The sequence below is a fragment of the Anolis sagrei genome, chromosome 4 (genome assembly GCF_037176765.1).
Source record: "Anolis sagrei isolate rAnoSag1 chromosome 4, rAnoSag1.mat, whole genome shotgun sequence".
Classification (NCBI taxonomy): Eukaryota; Metazoa; Chordata; class Lepidosauria; order Squamata; family Dactyloidae; genus Anolis; species Anolis sagrei.
In genome coordinates, this window is record NC_090024.1 from 195,712,517 (window position 1) to 195,740,511 (window position 27,995).

A 27,995-nucleotide genomic window follows, 5' to 3' on the forward strand; every position below is an offset into this window, starting at 1 on the left:
TGACTCCCAACCATAAAATTATATTCGTTGCTACTTCATAACTGTAATTTTGCATTTGTTGTGAATTGTAATGCAAATATCTGATATGCAGGATGTTTCACTGGACCAAATTTGGCACAAATACCTGATGTGCCTACATTTGAATACTGATGGGGTTGGCGGGGTGCAATTGATTCATTTGGGTGTTATAGTTGCTGGGATTTATAGTTCACGTACAATCAAAGAGCATTCTGAACTCCACCAATGATGGAATTGAACCAAACTTGGCACACAGAACTCCCATGACCAACAGAAGCTCCTCGAGCTCCAAAGCTGAAACCTCACCTAAGGGGTCGGGGGAGTAATATCACCCCCCAACAACGACAGATAAAGTGTGTTGGCATTCCTCCAAGGCACGCAGCGAGGGGGGGTTTCCTTGGAAACCTCTACTGGCAACGAGAGACCTTGAAGATAAGACCCGGAATGAGGACGCCGACCTAATGGGATGGTATTGCGGCTTACCGCCTCCATTAAGATTAATTAATTGGAGTTACAAAGAAACAAAAAGTAAAGAAAGATAAAGGAAACGGAGGGAAGAAAGAGCAAAGAGCACAGAAAGGAAACTTGCTGAATAAGCTACCCATAGAGACTGGACATAAGAGTAAAGTATTTGTTTGAATGGGAGCTCTTTGAAGTCGAACTATTTGCAAACTACAAACTACAAATTACTCAAAATGATGGCGGCGTGGTAAGCAGCGAACCTTCTTCCCAGGGTAAGAGAGGGGCCTCAATTTACCTTATTCTGGCTCTATTTCCCCTTTTGGACTCCTAAAAAAACCGCCCCCACACAAACAGTAATTCCCAGGGTCACGAAAGTGAGCTTGGAGACCTTTCGGGGAGCGTCGGAGAAAGAAGACGAACAAACGGGGAAGGAGGAAAGGAGAAGACAACTGGGCCACCGCCATTGTTGGCCCCAAGCTCCCTACCTCCCAGCTACTGGACCCCTTCTGGACCCCCTTACACCCTCCAGTCTGCAGCTTCGATAATCTTAGCTTGGACGTTGTACCTGGACGGAGAAGTGGAGGCTTTGTTCGGCTGCTTGGCCGCCCAGCGGGCTGGCAGACTGACCTCCGAGAGGGCTGTTTTCACCCACGGCGCCCCCTCCTGCTCGGCCCAGCCGGTTTGCGTTCCAGCTGCAGCCTCGGACATCTGGCTGCTTCAGCCGTGCGAGTCGGCTCCCCAGAAGAGAAGAGTGGAGGTGGAGCGAGGCCCACCTCTAGTTGGGTCCGAGCACGCTCCCTCCCAAACCACAGATTAGTCGACCGGAGCTTTTGGGGCCGGGATAACTCGCAGTTTGCTGGCCTTGTCGGCGTGCGGCGCTAGGACCCTGGGGTGGCTTGAGTTGTCGCCCCAGGTCTTGACGCGGCCGCCATCTTGGTTCGTGGTGCGGTTATCGCACCCCTCCAGAGCATCACTGGGGCCAAACTGTGTATGCCATCGACGCTACCAACTTTAGGTCAACGCTGTGCTGACCGACCTTGGTTGTCCGACGTGTGCTGACTAACTATCTATTGTGCCGACTACCTGTGCTGTTCAATCTATTGTGCCGACCGCTGTGCTGTTCAATTTACTGTGCTGTCCACCTGCGTGTCCATCCTTTACCATCGGGCCGATTTCGGCCGTTGATCATCCTTGCGGACACTAGCTTTATCTCCGGAAGGACCAATACCAATCCACCTTTTGGTCCATTTTCAGTCGTTCATTGCCTTGATTTTGTGTGTCTTAACATCTCTACCAACAGATTAGGTGGTGCTGTTATTTTGTACAATTCTAGCACTTTATATTATCAGCACCTTAATCCTTTAGCACTTTAAATTGTTATCCTGTACTGTATTGGTTACTATCCAGGTGCCAGTCCCTAGCTTCTGAAATTGGGGTTCCTCCATGACGCACCTTATTTTAGCACTTTAGAACAATCTCAATAACCTTTTGCACTTTAAGACCTGGGAGGTTGCTACAACCACTGGCTGCACTTTAAGAACTTTGGTAGCTTTAGTGTGAGTGTTACTATCCTCCTTTGCACTTTAAGAACTGTAAGATTTATACAACCACAAGCTGCACTTTACGAACTTTGGTAGCTTTATTGAGACTGCTAACATCTACCACCCATGCTAGTTCCGATCTCCTGGTATCTTGTAACACTGCTGTTAGCTGCCTGCGGGAGAGGTAAGGAGGGGAGTGAATTGGAGATCCCAGTGCGAGTTAAACCGGTGATAAATCATATAACCAGCAGTGAAGCATGGGGTGAAAATAGGAAGGTAGACTGCGTCATGGAGGAGGGAGGGTGTTCCATTGGTCGGGGAGCCCCCATAGAAGTCGTGGTGGGGATGGGGAGATACGGGAAAAGGAGACCTCGAATTCGGCCTAGGGATCGTACAACAACATTAGTAACTCCAACTCGGTCTCCTGATATGGTGAATTGGTGTAACCAGGTCGGCGGTCCCCCCGGATTGAAGGTGGTGCTGTTGAACGCCAGATCTGTCAATGGCAAAACAGCTTTCATCCAGGATTTAATCCTGGATGAACGGGCAGATCTGGCGTGCATCACGGAGACCTGGCTGGACGAAGCTGGAGGTGTGAATTTGACCCAGCTTTGCCCGCCAGGTTTCTCCGTGCAGCACCAACCAAGATCCGGGGGGCGGGGAGGCGGGGTTGCAGTGATCTATAGAGACTCCATTCTTCTGACCAGGGCCCCCATCCCGCAGTCAACAAATTTTGAATGCGTCCACCTGAGGGTGGGTGACCGGGACAGATTAGGGATTCTGTTAGTGTACCGTCCACCTCGCTGCACTACAGACTCCCTGACTGAGCTAGCGGGGGTGATCTCGGACCTGGCATTGGAGTCCCAGCGGCTGCTTGTGCTGGGGGACTTCAATGTCCACGCCGAGACCACCCTATCGGGAGCGGCTCAGGACTTCATGTCTACCATGGCAACCATGGGGCTGTCCCAACAGGTATCTGGCCCCACCCACAGTGCTGGACATACATTGGACTTGGTTTTCTGCCAGGGATGGGAGGAAGGTGGCGGTGTTGAGGAGTTATCCATCTCTCCATTGCCATGAACCGACCACCACCTGGTCAGCTTTAGATTAACTGCACCCCCTAACCTCTGCAGAGGTGGAGGACCCATTAAGTTGGTCCGCCCCAGGAGGCTTATGGATCCGGATGGATTCCTGACGGCTCTTGGGGAATTTCCTGCCGCCTCGGTTGGTGATCCTGTTGATGCCCTGGTCGCTCTCTGGAATGGGGAGATGACTAGGGCAATAAACACGATCGCTCCAGAACGTCCCCTCTCAAGTAGCCGAGCTAAACCAGCTCCTTGGTTCACTGAGGAGCTGGCAGCGTTGAAGCGAAAGAAGAGGGAACTAGAGAGCGTGTGGCGTTCGAATCCGAGCGAGCCAAATCGAACACGGTTTATGTCCTTCTTAAGGGCATATGCCGCGGCAATAAAAGCCGCAAAGAAGACCTTCTTTGCGGCCACTATTGCGTCTGCAAAGAACCGTCCGGCCGAACTGTTCCGAGTTGTCAGAGGCCTGTTAAAACCCACCATTCAGGATGGGTGCCCTGATGACTCGGCAGCTCGCTGTGAAGCCTTTGCTCAGTTCTTTGCAGACAAAGTCGCTTTGATCCGCTCTGGTCTGGACACCATATTAACGGCAGTCTCTGAGGATGTAACACGAGCATCTGCTTGTCCGGTTTTGATGGATTCATTTCAATTGGTTCAATCCGAGGATGTGGACAAGGTGCTTGGAGGAATGAGAGCTACCACATGCATCCTAGACCCCTGCCCATCCTGGCTTCTGAAGGAGGCCAGAGGGGGATTGGCCGAGTGGGTGAAGGTGGTGGTTAATGCCTCCCTCCGGGAAGGCATCTTTCCAGCCAGCTTAAAGCAAGCTGTAATAAAACCGCTGTTGAAGAAACCATCACTGGACCCCACTCAATTCGTCAACTTCCGGCCTGTTTCCAATCTCCCCTTTTTGGGCAAAGTCCTGGAACGTGTGGTGGCCTCACAACTCCAGGCATTCTTGGTAGACACGGATTATCTGGATCCGGCACAGTCTGGCTTCAGGCCGAGGCACGGTACTGAGACAGCCTTGGTCGCCTTAGTGGATGATCTGCGCCGGGAGCTCGACAGGGGGAGTGTGTCCCTGTTGGTGCTTCTGGACCTCTCAGCGGCCTTCGATACTGTCGACCACGGTATCCTTCTGAGACGCCTCGCGGGAATGGGTCTTGGAGGAACTGTTTTACAGTGGCTCCGCTCATTCCTCGAGGGTCGGTCTCAGAAGGTGTTACTGGGAGACTCCTGTTCAACCCCACAACCTTTGTCTTGTGGGGTTCCTCAGGGCTCAATATTGTCTCCCATGTTGTTTAACATCTACATGAAGCCGCTGGGTGAGATCATCCGGAGTTTCGGAGTGCGATGTCATCTGTACGCGGATGATGTCCAACTCTGACACTCCTTTCCACCTGCTACTAAGGAGGCTGTCGAGGTCCTGAACCGGTGCTTGGCCGCTGTGACGGTCTGGATGGGGGCGAACAAATTGAAATTGAATCCAGACAAGACAGAGGTACTCCTGGTTAGTCGCAAGGCCGAACAGGGTATAGGGTTACAGCCTGTGTTGGATGGGGTCGCACTCCCCCTGAAGACGCAGGTTCGCAGTTTGGGTGTGATCCTGGACTCATCGCTGAGCCTGGAGCCCCAGGTTTCAGCGGTGACCAGGGGAGCATTCGCACAGTTAAAACTCGTGCGCCAACTGCGCCCGTACCTTGGGAAGTCTGACTTGGCCACGGTAGTCCACGCTCTGGTTACATCCCGTTTGGACTACTGCAACGCTCTCTACGTGGGGTTGCCTTTGAAGACGGCCCGGAAGCTCCAACTAGTCCAACGTTCGGCAGCAATGATACTAACGGGAGCGGAGCGCAGGGAGCATACAACTCCTCTGCTGCACCAGCTCCACTGGCTGCCGATCTACTACCGGGCTCAATTCAAAGTGCTGGCGTTGGCCTTTAAAGCCCTAAACGGTTCTGGCCCAACTTACCTATCCGAACGTATCTCGGCCTATCAGCCCGCCAGGACCCTAAGATCTTCTGGGGAGGCCCTGCTCTCTATCCCGCCTGCTTCACAGGTGCGGCTGGCGGGTACGAGAGACAGGGCCTTTTCTGTGGTGGCCCCGCGGCTATGGAACGCCCTGCCCTTGGAGGTAAGATCAGCCCCTTCATTGATGATATTCCGAAGAAGATTGAAGACCTGGATGTTTAAGCAGGCATTTGGTTAACCCAATGCAACGAATGGTAACTGACTAAAGGACTGGCAACATGGATGACGAACTGGATCACGTTTTTAGTTAAGAGTCGAACTGGATTGGTATTGATGTATGAATTGTGTTTTTATGTTTTTTATGTTTTTTATGCTTTTAACTTTTTTACTGTTGATGGTTATATTATGTTGTAAACCGCGTTGAGTCGCCGGCTAGGCTGAGAAACGGCGGTATATAAATATAGCAAATAAATAAAATAAATAAACAGAAAATACTGGGAGGGTTTGGTGTGTATTGACCTTGAGTCTTGAAGTTGTAGTTCACCTACATCCAGAGAGCATTTTGTACTCAAATAAAGATGGATCTGGACCAAACTTGGCACAAATACTCAATGTTCCCAAATGTGAACACTGGTGGAGTTTGGGGAAAATAAACTTGACATTTGGGAGTGGTAGTTGCTTGGATTTATAGTTTACCTACAATCAAGGAGCATTCTGAATCCCACCAACAATAGAATTGAGCCAAACTTCCCACACAGAACCGCCATGACCAACAGACAATACTGTGTTTTCTGAAGGGTTTGGCAACCCCTCTGAGCCAAACTTCCCACACAGAATTGAGCCAAACTTCCCACACAGAACCGCCATGACCAACAGACAATACTGTATTTTCTGATGGGTTTGGCAACCCCTCTGACACCCCCTCATGACCCTGCCAGGTGTCCCGACCCCCCAGGTTGAGAAACACTGCCCTAGAGAGATTGGTGAAAATGTCTCACAAACATTGTGCAAGAGATATGTATGTATATGTTGGTGTAAAGCATCGTGGCAATAATTTGCCTTGAGTGCCTTATTTTGCAACCTCTTACTATGATATGAACATCTCAAAAGTTTGCGTACAATGTTTTGCTTTTCTCCATTTATCTAACATAGGTATTGCTAACCTGGAACATTTTTTACTGCCAGTAAATCTACCTCTGCTTTTCATAACATTAACACACCTTTACCAGTTCATCGGATTAGTCTAATGGAGCATATTTTGTGTCTGCTTAGGTTTCTTTGGCACCAGTGATAATGAAATATGCTTGAATTGTTGTGATTGCCAGTGCATTTAAATCGTTATGGTGTTTCCTAGAATTGAAGGATTCTTCCCCACATGAAAAAAGAACAGGAAAATATAATTGTGACTGTAACATTGGCCTTTCTATGGTCCCAATTTAAAAGAAATATCATCATTATCCTGAGGCATTCTTCTATTATCTACAGTTTGCTGACTTGATCTTATGTGCTCAAGGACTGGAATGGTCTTTTAATAATAGGTCAATATCCTCTCTTTAAAAGAAAGAGAGAGAAAGGGTCATTTCCCATTTCCTTTGTTTTGTAGCTTTTATGAGCATGGCTTTTTTTAAAGGTAACTCCTGTTGTGTTGAGACTTTCATGCCTGCTGGAAAATAATAATTGCTTTTGGGACAACCTGGAAGGTCCGTCAATTTCTAATTGTATTGTACGTGATTTGACACATAGGTGGCAAGAAATGTTATTTCACCAGAAGAATCCATCTGCATTTGTGTGTATTGCATAGCATGGTCTAGTTCTCTTATAGTGCAGCTGACATTTCAATGAAAGTGAAGATGAGGGAGGCATAAATTGTATTTTAAATGCATTGACAATCTGGTGTAACGACTACCTGACTGAATTTGTCTTACTTTTTATCACTGTGCTTTCATTGCCTCAAAGAGTTATGAGTAAAGTTGTCATAATATTTGATGAGTCTATAAAGCTCAGCTGATAACAGTGTGGGGGCATCTCTCAGTCTCTCTCTCTTCTAATTTCAAGTAAATGCAATGCTGGCACTCTTGGAGTTCCACACAAAACAAGAAAATTTACAGTTTAGGGACTCAGATAATGATGGTCTTATAAATACCCCCCCCCCTTTCAAATTTTGCATAATGGCTATGTTAAAACAATTATGATTAAGGTGCTGGAATCCATATCATTTAGGAGATGGTGACTCATTTCCCCTGTTGGTTTACACTTGGAACTTGGACCCCTTCTACACTGCCATATAATTCAGATTATCAAATCAGATAATCCAGATTATATTATTTGAACTGGATTATATGAGTCTACACTGCCATATAATCCAGTTCAAAGCAGATAATCTGGATTTTATATGGCAATGTAGAAGGGGCCTCGGACATTTAATTTCCTCTTTTGTTCCAGTAAAGTGAAGATTATTCTAACTACAAAAGAGGTGCCCTAGGAAATTAAAATTTCCTATAATATCAGGTCTTCTTATGATCTTGTTGACGGATTACAACTCCCATCGATTCTAGGCAGCAATATCTTTAGGTCCACAAGTTCTTTTTAAAACAGGGGTATGCTGAATGATAGTAATTTTGTAGGACTTGAGTTGTAAGTGTTTTGGGCTATATGGCCATGTTCTGGAAGCATTCTCTCTTGACATTTTGCCTGCATCTATGGCAGGCATCGTCAGAGGTTGTGAGGTCTGTTAGAAACTAGAAAAATGGGGTTTATATATCTCTGAGGATGCCTACTATAGATGCAGGCGAAACGTCAGGGGAGAATGCTTCTGGAACATGGCCATAGAGTCTTGAAAACACACAACAACCCAGTGATTGCAGCTATGAAAGCCTTTGACAATACTTTGTAGGACTTGTTCTTTTTTTAAAAAAGAAAAAGAAAAGGAACAAAGCAAAAGGATTTATAAAATCTAACAGTTTTACTATGACACAAGCTTTTACAGACTAGAGTGGATTCTAACCCGTGAAATTGTATTCTGTAATAAATCTAAGTGTTTAAGGGGCTACAAACCTTTTTGTTGCTATGGAGTGCCCCATTTTATTTACTAGAAATCAAAATCTCCAGAACATACAGAACAGAAATATAAAGAGTTGGAAGATATAGTCACTCAGAACTTGTATCTGGATAAGCCTTTGAATTGTATAGGTTTCTTCAAATATATTACAGGGTTATTATTTGTTTTTGTCCTAAACCAAATAAAAACTACACTTGCTATGGCAATTATGAGCCTATAATCAAAACAGGTGTTATCCTCATGGCTATATTGGCAGAAGGGTTTTAGAGAATTAGCCAGAAAATTATACAGAAAAACAATTGCTTTTGTTTGGCAGACGTATGAGGCAGAAATCATTGCTTTGGTTTCTTCGACATCCAGTAAAAATAATATTTTTTTGGCCAAACAGTCCTCTATAAACACTTGAACTTTGCAGTTATCAAGTGACTAGGCTTAAAATTGGTCTTAAAATATATACAGTTTCTCCTGAGTATGTGTTTTTCTTTAAGAACAAGAGAAATGCCTTGATAACATGTTGTCCAACATTATTTGGAAAAGTCTTGGAAGCTAGTAGGTCCTGGGAGGTGAACTAGAAACAATACCATAGTTCTCGAGTGTTGATATCGATTCACTACATCATTTCTTCTGAGGTTGGCCAAAGCACAAACATCCAGATTACAGTTTCCACCAGCCCTAGTCAGTTTTGCAGGTGAAGAGGAAACTCTGGGTCAGATAATATTTTTGGGGCTCTCCTTTGCTCCAAGAGATTTCTGTGACATATATGACATGTAAGGACATATGTGTGATAAATGAGGAAGGGTTAAAGGTAGTGGGAGTTCAACTGGGAAAGTTCTGAATTCCTACAAAGTTAAAACCACTGGTTTTTTTCTCCAACATAAACATAAACGATAGGACATAAGCAAGTATTTTCACTGGTGAAAAACCTCAACTTATTTGATATGTGGTGCAGATAAAGAATACTACAAATATCATGGACAAATAAATGGGTCTTAGAGGAAATCAAATTTGAACTCTTACTAGAAACAAAAAAAAACTAACATGAAACGGTTGTACTTTGGACATATCATGAGATGACACGATTCACTGGAAAAGACAATAATGCTTGATAGTGTGGGAGACAGTAGGAAAAGATGGAGATTCCACTACAGGTGGATTGCTTAAATCAAGAAAGGTATAGCCATCAAGTTTACAAAACTAGAGTAGAACAGTTGCTGATCAGAGACCTTAGGCCTCTCCATTAAGGTCACCATAAGTCAAAGCTGACTTGACAGCAAAGAAGGGGAGACAGAAAATAAAGTGGAAGTGAGCATGAATTCGTTGTTATTTGATCTATTCCAACCAAGATGAAATTGATAGTGGAAATTGTAAGTTTAAACTAGTTATGTTAACTCTTCCTACTAAGGAATAAATGGGATCTTCTTAGATAGCCCATATTTTTCCCATTGTTAACTCATTTATTATTTTATTTTAAATGCTTGAACGTTCAGCAGTACGCTTTGACATGACTGGTGACAAGATTTCAGGGTAAAGCTCCATAAATTAGAATTTAAAATTGTGTCTATGATTTGGCACTCTCAGAATGGCATGCTAAGAGGCACCTAGTTATTGTTGCTTAGTGGTTGCCTCTACTTTTGAGCATTCATTGAGCTTTTTATTCAAAGACCTCCTGGTGCTATCTGAGTGCAGGTCATTTAGCAGACACCGTGCCTAAAATATCAGACGTCTCTCTTCCTGTCAGGAAAAATGCAGAAGGGCAAGTCTGTCCCAATGAAATATTTTAGCCATGCTGAAAATGCATATTATTTGCATCAGAAGAGGAAATTGAGGTTTGGATCTCAGCGATCTCAGAGGTTCATCTTCACTTCGATTTAGTCTTTACATGCTTCAAAAACCTATGTCTCCTGATAGTGAAAAATAAATATGCACTTCCTCTTTTTAAAATAGTTCAAGCAATGTATTTCCTGCTCTCTCTGCATGTGTATGTGGCTTGTTATACTTCTTTTAGAATATATCTGTCAGCATCTTCATTTATGTTTTGTCCATGATTTGAAGAATCTCACCTTTGTAGAGTTGGATTTGCTACTTGTTGTAGTAGAACCTGTAAGTAACGTTGCAAGTGGTAGTATGGGTGGGAGAAGGAGTAAAAGTAGTGCTCGTGAGCAAGAGTAGGATGAGGAACAACAAAGGAAAAGGATCCGGGATATACTTATGGCACCTACTGATGAAGACTCATTCGAAGGGTTTTCTGATAGCGAGGGGTCAATGAGTGAGGGAGAGGAAGGAGATACAGTGGATGTGAATAGGGGAACTAAGAGGGTTACTCAGGAGCAGGAGTCAGATGAGGAACGACAAAGGAAAAAGTTCCGGGATATACTTACTGCTCCCACAGATGAAGAGTCATTCATGGGTTTCTCTAGGAGTGATGGATCTGGGAGTGATTAGGATGGGGTTGACACACTGGATTGGACTAAGGTACAAGATGTATGTGCTCAGCCAATGTCTAGTGACATGTTTGTGGGGTTTTCTGGTGGTGGGGATTGGCAGTCAGGAGATACTTCTGAGTCTTGGGGAGATCTAAGTCTTGACAGAAGATGGAGGAGTTGGAGGGATGGGCATTGAAGTTCACATGTGGAGTCAAGGACAGCTGTAAGAGATGATGACGGGGTGGAGGTCAGCTCATCTTCGGATGATGAGATGTAAGATAAAAGTAAGCCCTGAAATGATGAATCTTTGCAGAATGGAAAGTGTCGGTTATGTTTGTGTATCATGTGGATTTGTCGTTGCCTATTTTCGTGTTGGACCTTGGGTCTGGTTTCTGCAGTCTGGAGTTCCTGTTCCTGTGTTTTTCGACTTGGATTGACTTCTCATGAGTGCGGATTTCTCCCTTCCTGAATCTTGGACTGACTTGACGATGCTGCTGCTTGACGGACTTTGAAACAACGCTTCTTTGGACTGCTTCTACGACAACTTCTGGACTTTGGCTGGCTTCGGTTTCTCTTTCTGCGGTTTCTGTTTGCTGTTAACTGTTTGAGTGCAGCACTGTTTGTTTGCTGCTAAGTACTGTCCTTTAATCCAGATTTTATCTCCGGTTAATCTGGATTATATTTCCGTTTGCTTTTTGAACCAAGTTTGGTTAGTTTTTTTTTAGTTTGGCCAGAGACACTGAAGTTAAGTGTCTCTGAGCTTCTATTTTCTGTTGCAATAAACTTTACTTTGGAACTGGTACTGTGTGTGGCCATTTAAGGCATCTGTGTCTCGACACTACTCCCCCTGAATGGGAAGAAAATTTGAATATTGCACAAAAATATGTTTTTTGAGTGTTGAGAAACCCTGATGAGAAGAATCCTGGATTCATGAAAATGTAGACAGTTCAGAATTTATTCTGTGCACAATTAATATATGGTTGCTTTGAAGAGGAAACAGCATATTCTGCATAGAAAACAGCATAATCTGTGTGGAAAACAATATTCCAAAGCAAAAATATTTCTGAACAGAAAATGTTGTAATTGTGGTATTATTCTATAATTTTGACAGAATTTATTTGCAGAATGCAATATTTTGGTTGTTTTATACAAGAAAAAGCTTTTTCTGTACAGGATTTAATATTTCTGCCTAGAGATATTATTTTCCATGCCCGAAAAATGCTTTCTGCTAGGAGGGAAATGTTGTTTTCTGCACAAAACAACCATATGTGAATTTTGTATAGAACAAACCTCAAATTACAAATATCATTTGAAAGCTATGGTTTTTCAGACTTTTCCATTGTGGGAAGAAATCTGCTGAAATTGTTGTTGCCTTCGAGAAGAAAATTAGTGAAGAATCACATCCCTATTTAGCAGTGTCATATGTTTCTCAGTATATATTCATTCCTCACTTTCTTTCCTTCTCCCAAATACACTAAATCGGAATCTTTAATTTTTAGCTATGCAGCAAGAGTAGTTGCTGTTGTTGTAACTGAAGCCAACTTGATGGTGATATAAAACAAAACACACAAGTCCCTTTTCTCACCTCTTGACAACTCTAGGAGGTGTCCTTTCTTTGATCTCATTGGTGGTATTGTGGATAAGACCTTGCAGTGCTGTTGGTGAGCTACCAATTTTATCAATGATCATAATTTAGCTCATTATTTGATACCAAAATGTGTATGTACAGTGCATTAAAAGATGATTTGGTCTCATTTGATCACTGTACAAGCTAATTGGGGGGAGGTTCAGTAGTTGTAGTCCAAAAAAGTAACTTTCCAAAACTGAACCATAATCATTGGAAAAGACTCTGATCAAAGCTGTGCAATTAGCTTCCAATTATAAAACTGACAGCATCCAAGGGAAAAAAAGAATCCTGATTCTTTCTGGGCGATAGGGAAGAGGTATATTGCATAGATAAATTTATAGCCAAGTAGATATTTTAGCTTTCCTAGAACATCCTGATTCAATGCAGTTAGTCTGGTGCCTTTCAAGCTTGACTTGCTACATGATTACATGTGGTTTTTGGGTCCAGCCTCAGTTATGTTGCGTCTGCCCAAATACTAGGCCTAATTGGCATATTGTGGATAACTTCATGACACTGCCTGTTCAGTATCATCCTTTCAATACAAAATAAGACAGTTCCGAGTGTATCAAAAAAGTAAATGTAAGAAGAAATAAATAAGCTGTAAATCTGAGGATCTTGCTGAGATGCTGGGATGCATCTATAACAGGCATGGGCAAAATTTCTTTGCCTTGGGGCTGCATTGTGGGTCTGGCCGGGAATGTGCAGGGTGGGACACGCCTGAAAGCGGGGGGGGGGGGGGGGGCAGAAGAGGACAGGTCCAGGAGGGAGCAGGGCAAGGCCCAGATCATCCACAGGTTGTCCTCCTGGCATAAGGATGGGGCCACTTGACCCATCCTAATGCCGGGAGAAAAATGAGACATGTGGCAACTGCCCTGATCCTCCTCACTTATCCTGGTAGCCATCCTTATGCCAAGAAGACAGGGAAAATGAGGAGGGCCTGAGGTAAGCACCCAGGTGGCCGCATCTGGCTCCCGAGCCTGAGTTTGTCCATGCCTAATCTATAACATACAGTAGTGAGTATAAAATAGTGTTGTCGAAGGCTTTCATGGCCGGAATCACTGGGTTATTGTAGGTTTTTTTGGGCTATATGGCCATGGTCTAGAGGCATTCTCTTTTGACATTTCACCTGCATCTGTGGCAAGTATCCTCAGAGGTATCCTCAGAGGTTGTCACTACCTCTGAGGATGCTTGCCATAGATGCAGGTGAGACGTCAGGAGAGAATGCCTCTAGACCATGGCCATATAGCCCGAAAAAACCTACAACAACCCTATAAAATAGTGATTGATTTGTATTGCAGCATAGAAGCCTTCCCTTCCAATGATTTCACTTCACTTCATTTCTTTTCTTTCTTTTTTCACTCTTGTCTGCTTCATATCTGTGACTTTGCAGGTAGATTAGGGAGACCCCTGAAATGCTTGCCACTGATGATTGGAATTGGTGTTCTTACATATGTTGAAGTTAATGTTCATCTTGCAATTATTGTTAATTTCTTTGCCTCATGCATTTAAAACATAGGAAGAGGATTTTTCCCCTAGCCGGTTCCTTATTTCCATAGAAACCACCTGAATGTTTTCCTGGTGATCAGTTGCTAGGGCAAAATGTGCTAAGATCCTGGAAAAGGTTAAACTAGTCTTTAGATGGGGGAGGGAGCAATTGACAACAACCTGGACATAAAGAAATTTGGACAGAAGAGGTTAAGGATGCCACAAATGCAATAGTCAAGATTGGTTTTCCTTGGCTTGTGTGAATAGGTCCTGACATGTGGTAACAGAAGATCCCAGCGAAGGTCATGACACATGGTAACAGCTGTTCAGGTATCAGCGATTAATTAATTATAATAGGCTAGCAAATATTGTCTCCTGAGAAGATCCCCCTCTACATGGCTATCATCAGGCGTGTGTGTGTATGAAGGGGGTGGATAATTTCTGATCCTGAACATTACACGTTTTGGTGCAATGTTCTTAGTCATTCTGATTGTTGAAAAATCTTGGAAAAAACCACAACAATTCTTCTGTTGTAGCAGGCCTCGGTTTTGGGCTTGTATGCAGCTGCAGTATTCTGACTCAGACCACTGGTCCATCTCTCCCAGTATAAATATTCTGACTTGTAGCACCTTTCCAGGGTTTTGACTGGGGGAATTTCCCAACCTACAACCTAGAGGTGACAGGGATAGAGCTTCAGACCCTCTGCATGCAAAACTGTGCTCTTTCACACTAAACGATAAACATCTCCTTAAATTTCATGTTTACTTTCCACCGCCGCAGAAAATGTCTATTTGGAATTTGAGCTGGTGGTGGCAGAAAACACAATGCATGTTTGCCAGACAGTTCCACTGGGGTATGCCTTCTTGTAGTGTCTTTTCCTTCTGTGACTGCTATCACCTTTTATTGCAATAGAAAGAGCTAAACAGTGTTCCCTTTCTAGTACCCAAGTTGGCTGGTTTGTAGTCTTGAGCTGAGTTTCATTACTTAACCAAACCATTGTCTGGTGATTATGGTAATAGTCACCAATAACAAGCTACATGCATGATAGCAATATCTCTACCCTGAAGAACTTCTAACCTAGCATTTTAAGATTACATGGGCAATATAGGGATGGGAGGATTCTGGAGGCAAAAAAGAAAGGAAAGAGAAATTGGTTATACCAACTTTTTATTATATTTTGTTGCATGAGGTGAAGGCTACAGCAAACACCCCGTTCCTATCCCATAAAGCCAATCAAGCGATAGTTGAATTGCCACTGACATTGCCATTGACACTGAAATACAACACTGCCTGAGCTCTGTGAGTGCAGCATTTTTCTGAATGAAGCACAGAGTGTGTGAGGATCGAGACATCTGTAGGAATACCAAGGTGCTTGTTTATAAAGCTATTGTCCTTCCAACTCTGCTATATGCCTACGAAACATGGACTATCTACAGACGTTACATGCAACTCCTGGAACGATTCCATCAGCGTTGCCTCCAAAAAATCCTTCAAATCTCTTGGGAAGACAGGCAGACAAATTTCAGTGTGTTGGAAGAAGCAAAGATCACCAGCATTGAAGCGATGGTCCTCAGCCTTCAACTCCGCTGGACTGGCCACTGTCTCCCAAAGCAGTTGCTTTACTCCGAACTCAAGAATGAAAAATGGAATGTTGGGGGACAGGAAAAGAGATTTAAAGATGGGCTCAAAGCCAGCCTTAAAAACTATGACATAGACAAAGAGAATTGGGAAGCCCTGGCCCTTGAGTGCTCTAGCTGGAGGTCGGCTGTGACCAGCAGTGCTGTAGAATTTGAAGAGGCACAAATGGAGGGTGAAAGAGAGAAACGTGCCAGGAGAAAGGCGCATCAAGCCAACTCAGTCAGGGACTGCCTTCCACCTGGAAACAGATGCCCTCACTGCAGGAGAACATGCAGGTCAAGAATAGGGCTCCACAATCACCTACATACCCACCGCCAGGACACCGAACTTGGAGGACAATCTTACTCAGACAATGAGGGAGTGCCTAACACAGACTAACAGTTGAATTACCCTTCAGATTTAACAGAGAAATAATGTCCTTTGAGGTAAATGAGTTAGTGGAGTAATTTGGAGGGGGCAGAACAGATTACATGGAGCACAACAGTCTTTCCTCCAGTGAAGGAGAACAGCTTGAGAGTTCATAAAAACAGCTGGAACCCTGCTCTTACTGCTCTCTAACATCTTCTGCCTGGTGATATTGTCAACATCGAGAGAGAGTAAATAAAGCAGAAGGGAAGAAAGATGAAAAGGTGGGTCTTGGATATACACATTAACATGTGTGCATGCACCTTCCAAATGATGTCTGCAAATAGGTCTTACCCTGTTATCTTCCAATATTGTTTTAAGCCACTTCCTTCCTATATTTAGAAGCTTTCTCCATACTCCTTGTAAAAGATTACAGGTCAATAATTTTGTCAGTTTAGAGTGCAGCATTAGGCAACTGTCAAACCACTGAAAAGAAGGCAAAAGGAGAGGGAACGAAATCAAACAAAAACAGATGATCTTTTTTTTTTTTTTTTTACTACAAGGTCATTTTCTATAATCTCCATCCAAGGAGGAGGGGAGAAACATGAAGCCAGCCTTCTCAGGCAGGCTTCACAGGTTCAGATCCACCTTCAAATCCCACATCAGGAACGTTGAGAAAGAGTGAAACCAGGTTGTGTCAAAATTCTGGTTGAAGAATTTCCATTCAGTCCATCACTGATAACGTGATGAACCAGGGAACACGATCATTTTTCTTGATATCAGGAGCCTGGACATGTCTGCATTGGGTCAAAGGTCTGCATTGGGGAGAATCCCGTCTGTCCATTATGGCTTGTGAGCCCTAAATAAAGTTGCCAGCTAATGGGTGGCATGTGGGGTGCAGGGGACAATCTCTCACCCTAACATTCTGATCTAAAACCTCCCTCCTATTAATCTAGCAAATCCCTGGAAGGAAGGGAATTCTGACCACGAAGATAGAGCTATTCTATATCTCACAGGTGAGAAGGAATAAGATAGCGCATCGAAGAACATAGAACTGTGCAGCTATGGTCCAATGTATGATTGCAGTCTTTGTGTACTTGTCTTTCCCTGACTTAATATGTTTTTTATCCTAGCACAGATGGTTTGGGCATTCAGGTGGAAGGCTGCCCCAAACATTTTGACTAGAATGGCCTTAGTTACCATTGCCAAATCTGCACTTACATTGGAAAATGTTGTTAGGATTCATCTGATTCCGAGGTGTCCTTTGGCAGCTGTCCTTGACTCCTGTGAAAATGTTGCTTCTTATGCTAAGGGCTCTGGTGTCAAAAAAGTATATAACTCCCAACCTCCTCTTCTTGATCTGAATTTTTAAACAACTTATTATGTCAAGACCCCCAGCTGAAGGAACTCAGTGTGACTTCATTGATTTCTTTGGACCTCAGGACTAACGAAGGACCCTAGCAGTTATGTTTAGGAGCTGCCATTGTCCCTGGCATTGATGGAAAAATCAAATGCATGAATAGCTTGATGATTTAGCACCTGCAGTTCCATCAAATCAATGGTAGAATTGGGTGCTAGATACATTTGTGACAATCAGTCCATTGTTCATTTAATGAGACACCTCCATATCCCCACTGCTGTGACAGGTGTATCCAAAATTGTTTATTTTCTCTCTGCTGAATTCTCTGCCTTCCTAATTACATTTCTCTTTATGTCTTGGAAGTGTCCCTGTCAGTGACAGGCCTTGATTATTCGTGTGGTCGATTATATCTAAACATTAATGAGTGGATTTGCATAAAGACTCACTGGGGAACCCTACCTATGGGCCAATTTGTCTCTCTCTGTTTCCTATATGGAGTGATTACCAGTCCAAGCATCAAATGTGTAGATCAAACTCTGGAACAAAGAGATTGGCTTCGAATTAAGCATGTGGGTTGCTGACATTTCATGTGACTTTTGCCATTTCAGGACAAAAGCTCTACATGAAATTGAAGATAATTACAATTGCATTATTTGCCTGGGGAATATGTATCATATACCTTTGTAGATTTCCCCCCAAAGAAAGTTAAAATTACAGCTAGGTTTAAACTGAAGCCTGGGGAACAAAAATAAAGTTGCAAGTTAGACTCTGTATGTGGCAGAGTGGTATTGAGTTACTGCTCCAATTAGAACAAAGTCATGATGATTCATTACTTCCTTTCCTACTCTTTTGCTGACTGACTTTGTGACCCAATGACTTTTCTAGACTGTGATTTTTCTTTGTTACCAAAGAAAAGCACAGTTGCAATTAACTCCAGCTTCAGGTAAGTTAAGCATAATTGGGAACAATACAATGTATGAAGGTACTTTCAAATGCCTTTTTTTCAAGCAACAATACTACCAAATATTTAGGCTGAAAGGAAATGTACTACTTAGAGATACCCTCTAGGAATGAATAACCATCAGTTCTGATTTTGTGCAAAGCTGAGAGAAATTCCATGTAACTGAGATTATGGTTTTGGTTTTGAACAATCTTGTTCTGTTACCTCCATTAATCCTGCTTGACTAGCAGTGATCTAGATACTTCCTGAATTGACTGCGGCTGAGGGGTGCAAAATGAATTGCATACTAAGGTATTATGCCTAGTGGAAGGAAGCACTTGTCATTTGGAAGAGGAAGCAGTTCAGATTTGTAATGCGGGACATTCTTTCTTTACATACACCATTTTCTCATCTCTTCTCATTGTCATGCCTACTGTGTACAGGTGTAAAAAAAAGGCAACCTGTTTGATTACATCTCGGGCTGGAAATGTGAGGGTGGGAGATATTATAGAACAACATTGAGGAAGACAGGGAGACATGATAGAAGCATCTAAAATTATATATGATGAATATGGAGGAGGATGTTTTTCCTTTTCTGACATACCCCAAATGTGTCTCTCGTTTCTTACTATTTTTGTTTAAGGTAGAGTCTTGCTTTAAGAAGAGTCCCCAAAAGCTTGCTGATTGTTAACTGTTTGGCCAGTCCTACTAACAATTATATACCTAAACATGGTTTTGAGATTTTGATTTTAGTCTTGATGTTTTTCTCCTGCTCATCATTCAACTTCTTAACTTCGCTTCATGTGTCTTTTTGTGCATATGCACTGACTGAACTGTTCAATTTCCTAATTTTGTCTGCTAGCAGGAAGCTAAAACCTTTGCATCATGATAACATGTCCTTCTCTATTTGGTATTTGTTCATTGGCTTTCTTTTCTACATACTGTATCAAATTTTTAGGAACTATATATATCAACACTGCAATTGCACACCTTTTCAATCTATTCAGCATAAAGATCTAAACTCTCCAAGGAGGAAGTATATAGTATATGTATAGAAAAGACCAAAGACAATGGCTCTCTTTATTGATTGGGGAGAGACTTGAACTGTCATTTCATTTCACCTCTCTCTGAACAAGAGTCAGCATGGTATAGAGCAGGAGTGTTGAACTCATTTTCACCAAGGGTCACATCAGCCTTATGGTTACTTTCAAAGAGCCAGTTGTAATTATAAGACTATAGAAGTGTAACAATGTCACCCTGACATTGAAAGTCTTGTGAGCCACATAAAATGACATGGCAGGCTGCATTTGGCCCACGGGCCTTGCCTTTCACAGTTGTGGTATAAAGATTTGAGTTTTGAGGAAGGGCTCTGGAAGAGTAGGATTGAAATCTCCACTTGGCCATGGAAACCACTGGGTGACATGGGCAAGTCATATTCTCTCATCCTCAGAAGAAGGCAGCGGCAAATCTCTTCTGAATAAATCTGGCCAAGAAACTTTTGCCTTGGGGTCACCATAGCTCAGAAATGAATTGAAGGCACATAAAAATCCTAAAGGTTGCAGTTTCAAATCTGGGGAGCAGCGTGTAGTCCCGCTGTTAGCCCCAGCTTCTACCAACCTAGCAGTTGAAAAACATGCAAATGTGAGTAGATCAATAAGGACAGCCTTAGCAGGAGGGTAACGGCGCTCCATGCAGTCATGCCAGCCACATGACCTTGGAGGTGTCTATGGACAACGGCAGCTCTTCGGCTTAGAAATGGAGATGAGCACCAACCCCCAGAGTCGTACACGACTGGACTTAATGTCAGGGGAAAACCTTTACCTTTACTATGTGCATATGTAAAATGTGAAAAGGGACAAAAATGAAAAGTAATACAGGGGAGTCAGTGCATATTTGTATTAGGCAAGTATGATTGCAAAGGCTACCTAGTCGGTTGAAGCATTTCTCAAGTGTTTCTTTTCGTTCTTTGTTCTAGAATGTAACAAAAACAGTGGAAGAAGAAAAACTTAAAGCTCCTACCACCCAAGAGCTGAAGGAGAAGATTGATAAATACAATTCCAAAGTCAACAATTGCTTGCTGATGAAGATGGTTTGTATTACATTTTTGCATTACTTTTTAATTTCATGGTACTGAAGACTATTGTTTTTCTAGCTGTAGAATATTACATTGAAAGTGGTTTAACTTTCCCTGTGTGGTGGAAGTTTGAAGGCCTAATTCTTGAGGGTCACAGTTCTCTTCTATGAGTAGGGCGACGAAAGCTAACAGTTTAGTGCATCACAGCAGAACCTTTTAAAAAACATCAAGCAGTTTATTGTCTCTGTTATGGTGCCACTTCTGGGATTTTGAATGTGGAAAGTGGCAGGAAAGTGGTGGCGGTAAAGGGCAGCTGGCTTCTTGAGGCAGCACTGGTGTTTTTCCCTCTCTGTGGAATGACATTCCTTCAGAATATATTCTGCTTACCTGGTTTCTCAACCCACCTAAGGTCAAAGCTGAGCCAACTGGCCCTGGGCTTTATGAAGATTATTCATGAGTCATATCAAAATCCATAATTTGGTGGTGGATGTAATTTTGGCCCCCTAAACCTGTCCTCAGTTTATACATGCTTATATCTTACACAAGTAGATATGATAACTCAACAAATAAAATGTCACAAAACCTACCTTTCTCATCTTTTAATTTCATCTTCCGCCTCCTCAGAATGATGATGGAACTTACACAGGTTTCATCAAAGTACACTTGAAACTTCGCCGGCCAGTGACAGTCCCAGCAGGGATCCGGCCACAGTCCATCTATGATGCCCTCAAGGAGGTCGACTTGGCCAACATGACAGAGAAGAGAACATCCTTCTACCTGCCGCTAGATGCCATCAAGCAACTTCACATCAGCAGCACCACCACTGTGAGTGAAGTAATCCAGGGACTTCTGAAGAAATTTATGGTGGTTGACAACCCACAGAAGTTTGCACTTTTCAAACAGATGCAGAAAGATGGCCAAGGTGAGATAATATTCTTTCTTCAACATAAATGTGTGATGTTGTTAAGCAAACAATTGCGTGTTATCAGGCTTGCTTCTTGAGCAACTAGCCCTTTATTGTTCCATTTTTTTCAGACTGGGTGATGGTGTTGTAAATGTAATGGTAAAGTCTGTATGTTCCATTTGTTTTTGGAGTCCTTAAGTGGAATGGGCCCCAGAAACTGGAGTATTTTAAGATGAATATATATCTATTGCAGAATTTTTATTAAAATCCTGTTAGGAATGAGAGATTTCTGAAATGGATTTGCTAAACAATGAGATCCAAATCTACTTTGAAGATTTTCTTCAAGTTACATTTTGGATGTAAATACTCATATGTTCCAAAATGTAAACATTGTGAACCGAGCAATTTTGCAATTTCAGTCCTATATATGTCAAAGTCAGCCCACTTGTTTGGAGATCCTATTAAAGTAGATCCTATTAAATAGAAAGCTTATCCAACACCTTCTTCTGTCTAAGGGATATTAAGCATGGTTTTCTTCAAGAGGAATCTTGAAATATCAACACTGTACTTCTTGCCCATGCGTATACTTTGCCAGCATGCAAATTCCTAACTTCTGCAACTAATTCCAACAATGAAGTACACTTTACCACCTTGGTCTGTTCATTATCTTTCCATGAAGATGTCCTAGCTTAGTGGCAGAACACATGGCAAAAGGTCCCAGGTTCTATAGCAGGCACCTGCAGTTGAGGATGTCAACATGACCTTATGCTGATTTTTGCCCTCAGTTCAAGAGAATTACAGCCAGTCATTCCTTTGTGATTAGGAAGGAAGTCCAGTTGGAAACAGGAGTAACCATCTCTTGCACTTCATGAGACTGCATGGGTAGGACTAGCCTTCTAACATGGACAAATGTGAAAGGGCTGTTTACGAGACTAAGAATAACCTTCTTTTAAGACCCCCAAGTGATTCTGGTTTTTTTTTTCCTCTCCACAGTTCTCTCTCAGAAACTCCCTGTAACAGAATATCCTTTATACCTCCGGCTGCTAGCAGGTCCCGACACAGACATTCTGAGTTTTGTGTTGAAAGAAAATGAAACTGGGGAAGTTGAGGTATGTCTGGAAGCTACTTTGCTTTTGAACTTGCACAAACATGCTCCACTTTCAGAAAGCACACACCCACATTAAACAAGCAGTGATCTGCAGCCACGTGGGCAGAACCTGAGTGGGTGGAAAAAGCAAACTTCCTGTCTTTATAATATCAAGAACCCTTACTACAAGAACTCTTAGATACTAGCATTTTAGATCAGGAAGAGGAATTTTCAGGGAACAGGAAGGACACCCAGAAGAGGAAAAGGGTGAACAGAAAACAACTCTTATTTTCTTCTGGGAAGTGTCTGAGTGGATTAATTCAGACTTTTTCTAAGTCTGAATCAACTCACTCAAGATACTTTGGAGGTTTGAAAGTAGTCGTGCAATGGGTTGTGTTTTCTCTGATTGCATAAGAGGGGTCCCCCAATGCTGCCAGTTCTTGCACAAGCACACACAGAGGCCTTTTATTTCTGACTTGGCTAGTGGACAACGAATAGGACAGTGCTCAAAGAAAGAGGCCAAGTTATTGGTGCCTTTTGGGTAATTGGTTGCACGAGTGTGAACGGCAGCATAACTTAGATGGCATATAATTATGTTGTGCTTTAAGTATAAAGGATCTTGCCCCAAATCTGTGACTCACTGAATTGCAGTCACTTTTGAATCTAGAAGGACTTATAGATGTAATCTTCCTATTGGAATAATTTTTGAGTCTTCTCCTGGATATTGCAGAGTGTCATTGAAAAACCAAATAAGGATGTACTGAGAGAAGACCTGCAGAAATTCAATTGATAAATTATGCCTAACATCTATAGCCAGGATTATGTTTAACATCTATAGCCAGAATAGGAACTGTACAGCCCCCTCCCAGCACTCCCTTTCCTATTTTTCCCAGGCCCCTAGAAGGTAGAAGATTTCCCAGACTCCCTCCCCCAAAACTGTTAAAATTTTAAAAGATAATCGCAGTCACAAACACTGCATTTCATTAAAAAAATAGTTGCCACTACATGTAACTTGCACCCTCATCTTTGGGGTGCCAAAATTGGTAAAATTAATCTTCCTCATATAATAGTTGTGTACACCCACCCATACGCCTGCCCCTTGGGGCAGGCATGGAAGTGGATGAAAGTTCAATTGGCCCTGCACTTGCTGGTGAGAGCTACAAGGTCTCCCTCAGTTGCCACCAGCTGAAGGAGGCCCTGTAGCCAAGGGGGCGGTGCACATGTGGATTTGTAGCTACAGGGTTTCCTTTGGCTGGCAGCTGAAAGAATCTCCATAGCTGCAAAACGTTTTCATCATGTAATAGTCACCACCTGTTCACTGGAGGGAAGGATATTAGAGGCCACAGAATGAGAAGACAGGAAAGCTTGGAGAAGACAATGATTCTGGGGAAAATGGAAGGAAAAAGGAAGATGGACAGACCAAGGACAAGATGGATGGATGGTATCTTTGAAGTGACTGGCTTGACTTTGAAGGAACTGGAGGTGGCCTCTGCCGACAGGGAGCTCTGGCGTGGTCTGGTCCATGAGGTCACATAGTCACACCCCCATTTCCCCTAAAGGGGGGAGGGTGCAACTATTATGCAGTGAAATACAGTATTTTCCTCAGGTATTAGGAGTGACCTAGATTTAACACATACACACAGAAAACCTGTAATCAATCCCAAATGTGACTTCTGGTCACAATTTGTGGACATTACTTCAGCTGAAAATGGGCCTCAGTGTTTACCATTTATCTGTATCTTCATATGCTTAGAAAAGTATATAGATGAGATGTCCATCTTCCATTAGATGTTGTTCTATAGCTTTCATAGCTACATGTAAAATCACATAAATATAACACAATCTGAATGTGTGCCAAGCTAAAGTTTCTCTATTCTTTCCCCCCTTCGTTAGTGGGATGACTTCTCTATTCCGGAGCTACAGAATTTCCTAGTAATACTTGAAAGAGAAGAAAAAGAGAAAATCCAGCAAGTGCAGAAGAAGTATGACAAGTTTAAACAAAGGCTGCAGGAGGCCTTGAAAGAAGCTAACGAGAAGCCTGGATAACCAAGTCTGGTAATGTGGCTAGTGATAAACTAAAAAATTAATATATATACATATACTAGTATATTTAAAAACAAAACAAAAATATCACCCAACCAAGACTTTTCTTCTCAGGACACTTTTTCGATTTGGCTGCAGTCCACAGCGTGCTTAGAATTGGTTTTACAAAATGGAAAAGGATGTCCCTGTCCACTGGCCCTTCAGGTACCAAAAATCGAATGCTGCATCTCCTTCTGAGGTGGTCAACCTGAATGGCATATTCAGGAAACTTTACAATAAATGTTGAATGTGCAAGGAATTGGTTTGCATATGGTACAAATGCTAAGGGCCAGCCCCAAACTACTATCTTCCTTTTCCCACATCCCAATACCTCACCTGCTGGATTTGTGTGTACGTGTGGCAGAAGTGCAATGAATGTGCTCTCTTGTGGTAACTTCACCACAAGAGCTACTGAAAGGTCTACATCAGCCCATGAAGTATCCCTGCTCTGATACATATGGACACTGTGGGCTCTACAGTGTAGAGGATGCCAAATAGACTGTTGCGCCATATGAAGAGAACAGATGCCAAGGAAGCTGTAGATGTACAGCAGGTCTTGATGGTGCTAGAGTGCTTTGGCCTTGAGTTATTATTTCTATTTTCTCAGGGGAAAGGGGGATCTTTTTTGTGGGTGGGTGTGCGTGGGTTGTGTTCTTGATCATGCTCCCCATAAGTTTGGAAGCACTTCTTCTTATGCAGCCAGAACAGGGACCAGTATCAACAGATCGGAGAACTGACTTTGAGACTTTCCCCTTAAGATGTTCAAGACGTTGGTCATCAAACAGCTTGAAAGTAACACCAAGACCTTGAAGGAAACTGGAAATGATATTGAGTTGATCCAGTTATGGGCTCACAATATTAATAGTAGGTGAGCTAAAAAATCTGCAACTGCCCAGTCTCAGTTGGCGATCTCCCCGATGTTGGATTTTCAACCTGCAACCTACAATATTTGATTTAGAGGTTCTGCTAAAGCAGGTGTGAGAAACCTGTGACACACCCAAGTCTTGTTAGACTCCAGATAACAGCAAATTGAATAGGGAAGAAGGAGTTTGTGGCAGAAGACCTGCCTGCTTCTGTGAAACACCAAAGGAAAGTGATCAGTAAAGGTGAACCTGTGCAAGTCATCAATGCAACAAGTGATAATTCTGCTTGTGGGGGACATTCCTCTGTCTTCAGTGGTGTCATTGGGCCCTTCCAATTAGATAAAGATTTAAAAAGTAATGTGAGACTTCAGCAGGAGTTAGGAGACATGGCCAGAGCACTTAAGTGTCAAACAATGCTGGAAAACTTACTTAGAGCTCCTTATGTTTTGCACAGAGCTTTCTGCTCGTAACTCTTTTCATCTTACACTTGGAGACAGACTTGGATATTCCTCAGCTATTGCTGCAGTTGTGGAAGTGGCTAGCACTGTCCTTATCATTCTGTCAAGTAGACAGACATTCGACAGCAAAATAGCTCTATTTTTGACTGCAGCTATAGCTGCCACTTTCAGGCAAGCTGCTAACAGCTTGCTTGCTGTCAAATTAGGACAGAAAGAAATGTTATTTTCCTGCTTACCTCTAAGAAAGTGTCTTACAGAATCAAGAAAATGCTTTCCCATGTTCTAATGCCCCCCTCCCCAAGTGTATTACAGTTTAATTTAATTTTTAAAACTACTTCTGTTTGGGGTTAATTTCAAAATCTGTGCTGCCAAGCCAAACAAATGTATGGGAAGTGCCCTGGCAGCAACAGTCATTCTCCTTAAAAAACCCAAGAGGTACAAGTAGAAAAACCCCTAACAATCTTACCCTGTTTCCCCCTTGATTTAAAACAGGAAGTGTAACCTGCCCATTAACTTTGCCTGTATATTGTGTTATTTGTGTTGAGCCCCCTTAACTCATAAAGTCAGAAAGCCGAGCCAGAACTTGTGGCATTGTAGCAGATATCTTAAACTAGTGGATCTCAACCTGTGGGTCCCCAGATGCTTTGGCATTCAGAACACCCAGAAATCCTAACAGCTGGTAAACCGGCCAGAATATCTGGGAGTTGTAGGTCAAAACACGTGGGGACCCACAGTTTGAGAACCACTGCCTCAAACCAAAGCTTTATTGGACCAGGTAAAGAGACAAAAGGTTTGTTTCCTTCTATGGGGGCACTGAGGAAGCAGTACCTTGCAGCAGTAAGGTAGCATAAGGAGAGCATGGAGTATTTAGAAAGAAGCACCTGTGAAATGCTGAACCAAGAAGAAAAGGCACTTCCCAATCACTGTGGAAATACATGGCTGTGCACACTGAGGAGGGAGCGCAGTTCCTTCAATAGTAGTACTACTAAGATTGAGAACCAAAAAACAAAAACAAAAACCCAACAACAACATCCCAAACTTGAAGGCAGTATCTGTATGCCATTGATACCTTCTACCTAGCAATGTTGCATATTTAATTTTTGTTTTCTCTTTTATGCTTAATGGGAAAAAAAATGTCACCTTAGCTTTTCAGTGACTGGCACTCTTCATTCTTCCCTCCCCAACCCTCAAATATTTAGGACATTTTTATAGAAGGCATGGCTTCTTATGCAATTTATGTAAGTGCTGCTGACTAAGCCTCCTGCAAAATAGGTGGGTGTGGTGTCTTTTTTCCTCTCTTTTTTTACAAGATTATATATCTATGGGCCTTTATGAAAATAAATAATAAATCCGAAGCTCAGATGGTGAAAGAAAGCAGAGCCACTTGATATGTGGCAGAGCAGAAGCCTTAGTAAGAGTTAGTGGAGGCCCCAACTTGCGATGCGCAGACTACTGCTGGCAGTGCCTTTGTTTAGTGCAGGTGTGGCCCAAATGCACCTCTCAAAATGTTATTGGGCTCCAGTTCTTGTTTGGCAGCATAGCCAGTGGCAAAGGATTCTGGGAGAGGAAGCCCAAAAAAATCTGGAGGGCCACCCTTTGCTCAACCATAGTTTAATACGTTGTGTTGCCTGCATCTGTATGTGTGTAATACATCTTTTTTCCCTTTTTAAGTGGTCCATTGTAAAACATGTACAATCTGTATAGAATGAAAATAGTAGAAGCTTGTGGGAAAGTAAATACATTTTTGCAATGCTGTAATTTATTTTTACTACTGTTTCAGCCCTACGACTGAGAATATGTCACCTTCTAGCTTTTTTTTAAAGCTCCTGACCAATTTGTTCCTGTGATGCAAAGTGTGTAAGAAGCTATTAAAAATAAACAAGTCTTCAATAAAGTTGTTTCAAGAAGTCCATTTGGTTTCATTATCATTTGCCCTCATGTGGCTCTCCGTGGAATTGTCTTTAAATTATCATAGAATCTTGTCTAAGGCAGTAGTTCTCAACCTGTGGGTCCCCAAATGTTTTGGCCTTCAACTCCCAGAAATCCTAACAGTTGGTAAACCGGCTGGGATTTCTGAGAGTTGTAGGCTAAAACACCTGGGGACCCACAGGTTGAGAACCACTGGTCGCAGGCCTCCATCTCAGTGATAAAAAACAGGCATCCTATTAGTAAATGAACAATGTCTGAATAACTAGTCACATTTGTTCTAACCACCGCCATTCCCACTCATTAAAGGACTCAGGCCAGAAGCTTTTGAACCTGCTTTGCCCAATTGTGAGCAGAAACATAGTCTTCATTGGGAGACTCTGCCTCTTATGTACTTCACATGTTCACTACCAGTCTCCTGTGTCTTACATTACAGAAGTACATAGGCAGGTCAGAGGTGCTTAAGAACAGGGAGGACCCCCCAATAAATGCTGTGATTCATACTGCAAATTGACACTTTTGCCTATGCTGGAGAAGCAGGGAAATGCTTAAGGTAAATATTATTTTGGGGGGGGGGGGGCGCTATTCATGCATTCCTCCTAGTCTTAAATGCCATACACACTGTGGACAATGGGTCCCGTCTCATCC

At 42.8% G+C, this 27,995-nt stretch overlaps 1 protein-coding gene across 2 annotated transcripts in view; it reads left to right on the forward strand.

Moving 5' to 3' along the window:
• RASSF5 (Ras association domain family member 5) overlaps positions 1-27,333 on the forward strand; it is a 127,960-nt gene extending 100,627 nt beyond the window's left edge. For both annotated transcript variants that reach the window (XM_060772873.2, XM_060772874.2), the window contains 4 exons: positions 19,929-20,042; positions 20,652-20,949; positions 21,925-22,040; positions 23,912-27,333. In XM_060772873.2, the coding sequence (XP_060628856.2) occupies positions 19,929-20,042; positions 20,652-20,949; positions 21,925-22,040; positions 23,912-24,064 (681 nt within the window). In that variant the 3' untranslated portion in view covers positions 24,065-27,333. The remainder of the gene's footprint in view (positions 1-19,928; positions 20,043-20,651; positions 20,950-21,924; positions 22,041-23,911) is intronic.
• Positions 27,334-27,995: the final 662 nt, after the last annotated feature.